Here is an 8,567-nt window from a genome sequence, read left to right as displayed (position 1 = left end):
CATGCAGAATGTCAAGTCTGATCAACAATGTTAGTGAGATTTATAATTAATTTAGATTACTAACTCGGCGTATATAATTCCGAGTATAAGTATGAGTGGAAGAACTTTAGTATTTTGAGATGATGTTGTTAATTTGCGATTTATTATCCATAAAAAAATTTTAATTGAAATTAAATGAAAATCAAACCATTAAATTTCACTTGTCGAAAATATTATCCAATATATAAATATTTAGAATTTATTGCTTGCTTAAACATTCGCTTAATAACTCCTACTGCCTCAGCAGTATCACCATTAACTTAGCTTTTGCATTTTTTTATTTACAATATAAAAATTAATTTTTTTTTCGTACATACTTTCATAATAACGGTCAAACATTTATGGTGAAAACCATGGGAGTGACATTATCAGTCTTGATCTTGACATTACAAAAAATCATATAGTATTTATATTTCGTATTTCTGTCAGCCGTGGTTTCATATACATACATAAGTATTATAAATCTAAGTTATAGCTGAAGTATCGATCTCCCAGTTTTAATTTTTTAATCATTAATAGAATAATGATACTAAGAGTACACATTATGGGATGGTTTTAATGAAAACAACAGGTAAATTTTGAGCTAGAAATCTTTCATTAATGAGCATTGTATTATGTAGCATGAAGGAGGGAAGTTCCGAAATAATGTATGTATTCCAATTTATAATGTTCAAAATTGAGTTTTATTATTAAATTATGAAATTTAAACTTAAGTATTGATTTTACATTATAAATGTATTATGCAACTTCAAAAACAATTTCCTGAGCACAACAATACATTCAATGCAAAATGTATAAGTACCAGAGTTTTATTTTTGTAATTTTAAATTAAAATTTTGATAATTACTGTTATTAAGCAATTGAAAAATTAAAATTATGCTATAATTGTTATTGAAAAAAGAAAAAATTCAACGGTAAGTTTTATTTAGTAAACAGAAAAGTCAAAACAACTCTGTAATCTCTAAGTAAGAAATCAACTTATTGTTCTCCTACTTTGATAAGTTCTTTTTTGAAAATTCGGTCCTTAAAATGACAACATCTAAACTTTAAGATTTACTTAGAAAATAGATAGGGAGTTTCCATGACTTGAGGCTTTTATTTTACAAATTGAATTTTTGGAAAAGCCCCCTAGACGTTTAATTTGGTGAAAATCATATGAAAATACTAAGTTTTAAGGTCATAACAAATGCGCAAAATGAGAATATTCAGAATGCAAAACAAGTTTTGTGGCTTTAATTCAAAAGTCAACGAATTGGTTGTTTATGGTTTAAAGGCACATACATAAGTGTATGCATATAAATTAAAACCTAAGGTTTATGTATAGATTTAAAAAATTTTATGTTAATTTATACTAAAAAGCTTATACCTACCACAAATATTTTTCAGTTGAATTCCTTATAAGGCTTTCTTATTCCTTTATGGTTCTTCGTTTGCTGAGGTACAACTGTTTACAAAATGCATTGCCGAAAATAATTTTGAACAGACAGAATATTGTATTTTGTAAAATTTATATTTTCAGAGTGCATTACTAAAAATAATAAAAGGAAATTAATATAAAAATTCCTGAAAGATTTATATAAAAATTACAAAACATAAAGTGTTCTGATTTGTTTTATTTTCATAACTTGACAACTAAAATTTTTGTTATAACTTTTTATTAAAATTTTACAATTTTAATATTCTAATTCTAAAATACAAAACTCTTGTTTTCATAACTTATAAAACTATAATTATGAAAATTATTTTTAATCATTAGCTTTGAAAATTTTACTTTGTAATTCAATTTATGTAAAAAAATTTAAGCTTAGCCAAAATTCTAATGATTTAAAATAATTTACATTTTGAAAATCGAAATTTTGATTTTGGCATTTTTTTCATTTACATATAAATTACAATAAATTTATTGTAAGTAAACTTTCATTGATAAAGTTAAATCATTTTTTTATTGAAATAATTTTGTCTTATCCTATTTTTCTTACTTCTATCTAACGATGTCAGAATGATTATTTCCTTTTTTTTTTTTTGGAAATCCAATTGCAATAAAATTTGTCAAAAACTATTAAAGTTGCTAGAATTAAATATAAAAAATTATTTATGAAAAAAAAAACCGATTTGATATTAAGAAGTAGATTAAAAATAGAAAATCAAATGGGAATTCAATAGAAATTCAATTAAAAAAGAGTAAAATTTAATTTTGAAACTTTTTTCAATTCCATAAACTTTTAAATTAAATTTATATTTAAAGATTTACTTATTATTTTCTACAAAATTATTTTATTTACAGTAAAATTGACAAAGATCATATGGAATAAAAAAAAAAATGCATTAAACTTTTGGATAACTTGTTGATTTATGTACCATTTTTTACTCATTAGCTCTGGCGATGTCCTCCTATATTAAAAAAAATAAAGTAAATGTAATCAGTTAAAATTAAAAAATCAAAAGATTTTATCTTACTTTTTTGCCAATCAAAGATTTATGAATATGTGGGATAACACCACCACCAGCAATAGTTGCTTTAATTAGACTGTCCAACTCTTCGTCACCACGAATAGCTAATTGCAAATGGCGAGGGGTAATACGTTTTACTTTTAAATCTTTTGATGCATTTCCAGCCAGTTCAAGAACCTAAAAGAACAAAAGAAGATAAGACAATTAACACAATAACAAACGACATTGTCGAACTGTAATATTTTTTTTACAATAAAGTTAACCGTTATTTGCGTATGACTTAAAGAAATTTTGAGCATTATAAGCACAAATTTGCGGTTAATAAAATAACGTTACGAATATATGTATGTATGTACATATGCATGGATGATGCAATTTACAAGCAAAATAAAATTCTTATCAATAATCTTAAAAACGAACAATGTATACTTATGTATATCTAGTATTTACAAATCACTTTATCCTTTTTTTGAACTTTTGTATAAATATGTATGAGACAAAAATAAAAAAATCCTTTTTTTTTATATACTAAAGAAATTGGAACCATAATTTGGAAAATAACTTAAATTGCTTAAAAATAAAATTATAAATTTTTATTAAAACCTAAGTGACAATTATATCTAAAATTTAAATAAACGTTCATTTAAAAATGGCGCATTATGACGCCAAACAAACGCTTAACCTATTCCTTGCAATGTACACAAACAAAGCATACACACATCACCAAACGCCATTATTTCAAAACATATCAAAATGACAGAAGTCAAAATGAAACATCTTTACATACAAATTATTCTTTTTTGTTAGCGGAGCCCTGCAGGGCCCCAAAAATATTAAATCAATAACTTACTTCTGCAGTTAAGTATTCTAAAATTGCTGCTGAATATACTGCTGCTGTAGCTCCGACTCTTCCATGACTGGTAGTTCGACTTTTTAAATGTCTGTGAATTCTTCCTACAGGGAACTTGAAAATGAAATTTTAATTTGTTAGAACATAAATGCCAAACAATCCCAACCTCAATGGATTTTTAAAAAGGCGCCAAATTGACAAAAATTCAAATTTAATATTTACCTGTAGACCTGCTCTGGCTGATCTTGAAACTGCTTTGGCTTTTGCTTTTCCTGAATCTTTTCCAGCTTTACCTCCTGCCTTTAAATAAAAATATGAAAAATAAAATAAATTCACCGGATGAAACAGAACCTTTAAGGTTAGATTTAAAATCAAATTTAATACACTACACTTTTGTTAATAATTTAAACAATTTTTATTAATAAGTGCAGCTGAGTTATTTATTTTATTACCATTTTTGTATATTAAACAAAATTCACTAAAATATAAAAGTCAACAAAACTTTCTCCGTATAGAAAAGCGAACGTACTCAACTAATATTTTTTTTAGAATGATTGAAACAAAATTGAAAAGTGTACGAGGGAGAGAGACGCCTCTAAGTTTACAGTGTTACCGTTTTTAAGAATTGCTGATCAATTCGTTAAGTCATATGCGCCATCTTTAGATGTTAATTTGAAACTTGCTGTGCAAATCATAAACAAATATTTGTTCTCCTTTCACAGACAGTAATAAATTTTAATTCAATTACTTTATAAAGGTAAATAACATAATAAGCTTTGTCTTGTTCGCGTTTTTTTCATTAAAAATTATTATTAAGTCGTAAATTATAAATAACTCGTGTTAATTTTAGCATACACTTTGAGGTTGCCAAAAAATAATCCAGTTATAATAAAAAAAATTTTATTATTTTGTATTTTCAACTCTAAATATAAAATTTTCAAATGCCTTTAAAGTATTGCAATGTAAGTTCCTACCACTTGTAAGTAGCACATTGCTTTCCATTGGTTAGAAATATTCATTTCATATTTTAATGTTCATGAAATATGTAAAAATCAAAATACCCGTGATTTTTTTAAGTGAAAAGTAAATTGTAATTTGTTATTTTGAGATTATTAAACTTATTTTTTTTTATGTACGTACATAAATATGTACGCGTATAAAAGAAAAAAATTTTTAATTTTCATAAATGCAAAAAGCTTCTTTAACTATAAATTATAAGATTCTTTGAACCAAATAATCAAAACAAAATAATTTTAGTAAAACCTAAAGAGTGAAAACGTCTTGAAATCAAAAATTTTTAAAAAATGTAAATGTTAAAAGAAATAGGTTTTTAGGAAATAAGCATTATTTTGCAAAATTTAGTTCAATAGATTGTCTATAAATACTTGACGAAGAAATCAACTCCAAAATATTTGACTAATAAAGTATGTTTCTCGGTAAAATACGGCAGCACTGAAATGTGACAACTTTTCAACTGATTGCAACAACATCAGAAAGGAACGTTTTATTTATGAAATTGTGGCGGTTGTTTCCCTTTCACAGAAGTTCTACAAGTATTTTTTCCTAAAAGTTGAAAATAGCATTAGAAAATTTTTAAAACATTTACATTTGAAAAGCATGCCCCGTGCAGTTAAAGCTACTAACCCGAAGAAACCACCAAAAAAGAAGAATGGATATGCAATGCCAGAATCAATTCCTTTAGGAGAGATTTTGTCCGATTTATCTAAACAACAATGGAAAGTTGGAAAAACAATTGGTAAAGGGGGATTCGGAGAAATATATACAGCTTGCAAAGCTAACAGTTGTCCTAAAAGTATTGATGATTACGAATATGTTGTTAAAATTGTAAGCAAACTTTTACTTTGTAGTAATTGGAATAGTTATGAAATTATTTTCTATTTTGTAGGAACCTCATGGAAATGGACCTTTATTTGTTGAGATGCATTTTTATATGAGGAATGCTAAGGAAGATGATGGTAGTTTATTTCATAAAAATTTTCAGATGATTTATTTAATTATGCAATTTCTCATTTTAGTAAAAAAATACATTAAACAAAACAAACTGAAAAATTTGGGTATGCCGTACTTACTTGGTAGTGGATCTCATGAAATAAATGGTCTAAAACATAGGTTTATAATTTTGCCTCGGTATGGTAAAGATATATGGCATTATTTTTTAGAAAATGGTAAAAAATTACCAGAACATACAATATATCGTCTAGCTTTACAAATGTTAGATGTTTACGAGTATATTCATAACTCTACGTACGTACATGGAGATTTAAAAGGAGCTAATATATTGCTTGGGCTAGGAAAAATGGGACTACAACAAGCATTTTTGGTAGATTTCGGTTTGGCTAGTCATTATACGACAAAAGATTTTAAACCTGATCCTAAAAAAATGCATAATGGAACAATTGAATACACTTCCAGAGATGCCCACTTAGGAGTACCAACAATGCGAGGAGATTTTGAAATTTTGGGATATAATTTGATTCATTGGTCCGGTGTTACATTACCATGGGAAATAAAAAATTTACTAAGTAATCCTACCCAAGTTCAAAAAGCGAAAGAAGCATTTATGCAAAATATTCCGAAAAGTCTTGATGAATTAAATAAAAAAACCACAGGTGAAGAATTTTAAATTTTTGCAAATATATGTATTTGCTTTTAAACTAATGCAAAAAATTGTAATATTTTTAATCTTATTTTTTTTAGACCCAATCAAACAGTATTTTCAATATATTGCTTCACTAAAATACAATGACAAACCGGAATATGAAAAATGTCGAAAAATATTTTTAAATGGATTAAAAGTTTTAAATAAGCCGAATTCGGGTGAACTAGAATTAAAATTTACCAGATCTCCCATTGCGAATTTAGTAAGGTCTAATGCAAAAACTTTCTCTGTTGATTCTCCAGTAAGTTTAAATGATGATTCTGATGACGAAGAAAATGAATCTGATGAAAATGAGGTAGTTTTACCATCACCACCTAGAAAAAAAAGCAGTTACAGTAGTCCAATGAAAAGGAAAACACCTCCATCAAAAAGTCCTGCTAATAAAAAGCAAAAGCAAGCTGCCCTTTCAAGATCCCCTAAGTTTCCTTCATCTAAACCTTCTAGCAGTAAATCACCAAGTAACAGTCCTGCAATTTCAACACCTGTGTTAAATATACGTAAAAATATACATACATCTTCCACAAAAAAACCAGGGAGTACTATAATTAATGACAATATAACACCTAATCCAAAAAGTAATAAAACCTATGAGTTTAATTTTGAATTGGATGTAAGTATGGATGCAAACGTAATAATAAATGTGAAACGAAAGAAAGCTAACAAAAAACAAGAAGAAAGTGGAACACCAAAACCAAAAGTAAATATTAGGCGTGTCAAAACTCCAACTCCAACAAAAGCGAGTCCTCTTGCTAAATCTCCGAAATCGAAGCGTTTTAAGTGAATATAAATGTGTATAATTGAAATTTGGAAAAAATCATGCATTTATAGTTTTTTATGTTATTACATTTTTTTTAGTCCGTTGATATTGATTATAAATTCATTAAATTTTGCAGTTGTAACGTGTGTATTAAAAAAATTTTGAATACATAAATGGTAATTTGATTGTTTAAATTTATACTTAAGAAAATTTTGTAAACAATAACTCTAAATACATTATATGAAATTCAGTAAAATTTTTTATAAGTAGTTACCTACCCACATTGAATTATTTAGATTACTTTGGTTTTTTTGCAAGAACGAAGTAAACTTATATAAAAGTAGGTAGGTATATTATGTATTTACAGTGCTTAACAGTTCAGGTAAACCTAAACCTTTTACTCTGCAACCTTTTTCTTTTTCGTAGAAAGATAAAATGTTAAATCTACATTTTTTGTTTTATTTCCCAATAAAGCTAAATTCAAAATTTATTTATCCATATTATAAATTTATACAACGAAAGGTGCTGGGTATTTTTGCATATTGTAGTACGTACCTACAAATGATTCCCCTATTTAAGGGAAGTTAATTGTTTTTAAATTAAGTTAGAAACAATTTTACCATAATATCCTAGAATATCCGTTACAAATTCTTTAATGTTATTCGCATGATTTTAATGTCCAAAAACAATTATATTTTGCACATCGTTGTTATGAGGTTTCATGTACATGTGCATATCTACACAATAGTGTGTAAAATATAAACCTAGCAGTCAATTTATTTAATATATTGAAAACTAAAATGTAGTTTTGTAAACTATAGGAATTTGTCGTAACAAACAATATTTGAGGTCAAAATTTTACGTTTAAATTGAAGTGTAAACAATTCTAATATGAATAAGAGGCCTAATAAAAATGATATATGTATAATTTAGCATAGGTACAAGCATTTAGAACCCCAGGTGTCTGAACTCTATCTATTTACATACATATTTGAAAATAATACATATATTTACATATGTATATCTATTTAACATATACATATTTATATAAAAAAAATATTCCTGTGAACAAGGGCTTAATTAGTATTAAAGTCGAAGTTATTGATACAGGGATTGTTCAAAACGAGAAATACCTGTATTTGCTTCAACTAAATAGTCAGTTGTTCAAAATATCATTTGAGAGGTTTAAGCAGTTTTGCTTATTGTGATGATTCTAACAAATTAACGTTGTAAAAAGAAATACCTACATACATACATATGTTCTTAAATTTTATGTACATTGTACATATTTGATTACCTGGTTAGATGCATTCAAACAAAATGCATAGTAAATTGTAAAGTATTTAATTCCATAGTAAATTGCAAAATTTTATATGTATACAAATTTATACAAAGTGTTTAACAAAAAAATTTATTTCAAATTTATGAATGCAGCTTTGATGTGCATTGCTATTTAAATTATGTAACGTATGAATGTACATCATGTGAAGTCAAGCCCTTGCATAGTTTTTAAATAATTTTGAATTTTCAATAAAATTAATAATTTTCAATAAAATTAATAATTTTATCAAAATATCGAATCTAAAAATTTGGAGAAATCCTTTTTTGTAATTTCAACAGTTAAAAATTGTTTTTTTTTTTTAGGAAACGACCTTGAAAATATTTTAATTACGGCAACACTTGTTATTATTTATATTTTGACAAAAAAAAAAGAAAAAAGAAAAGAGGAAAGAAACAAAAAAAAAAAGAATCAGCTGAAATTTTTAAATCGTAAAAAAACTAGTCAATCA

General features: G+C 26.0%; 2 protein-coding genes across 2 annotated transcripts; one reads left to right on the top strand and one right to left on the bottom strand.

Moving 5' to 3' along the window:
* Window positions 1-1,865: 1,865 nt before the first annotated feature.
* On the bottom strand, window positions 1,866-3,892 carry LOC129614290 (histone H2A.v). Its single transcript, XM_055528827.1, has 5 exons — window positions 3,793-3,892; window positions 3,563-3,640; window positions 3,341-3,454; window positions 2,497-2,667; window positions 1,866-2,430 (listed from the first exon to the last, which is right to left on the bottom strand). The coding sequence occupies exons 1-5, from the start codon at window positions 3,793-3,795 to the stop codon at window positions 2,404-2,406; spliced, it is 393 nt and encodes a 130-aa protein (XP_055384802.1). The 5' UTR covers window positions 3,796-3,892; the 3' UTR covers window positions 1,866-2,403.
* Window positions 3,893-4,823: 931 nt separating this feature from the next.
* Window positions 4,824-7,033, top strand: LOC129614344 (nucleosomal histone kinase 1). Its single transcript, XM_055528914.1, has 4 exons — window positions 4,824-5,185; window positions 5,247-5,316; window positions 5,377-5,970; window positions 6,059-7,033. The coding sequence occupies exons 1-4, from the start codon at window positions 4,958-4,960 to the stop codon at window positions 6,799-6,801; spliced, it is 1,635 nt and encodes a 544-aa protein (XP_055384889.1). The 5' UTR covers window positions 4,824-4,957; the 3' UTR covers window positions 6,802-7,033.
* The last annotated feature ends 1,534 nt before the right edge of the window (window positions 7,034-8,567 follow it).

The sequence above is a fragment of the Condylostylus longicornis genome, unplaced genomic scaffold (assembly GCF_029603195.1).
Source record: "Condylostylus longicornis isolate FDR11 unplaced genomic scaffold, ASM2960319v2 ptg000107l, whole genome shotgun sequence".
Classification (NCBI taxonomy): Eukaryota; Metazoa; Arthropoda; class Insecta; order Diptera; family Dolichopodidae; genus Condylostylus; species Condylostylus longicornis.
This window is presented reverse-complemented; position numbering and strand designations above follow the sequence as displayed.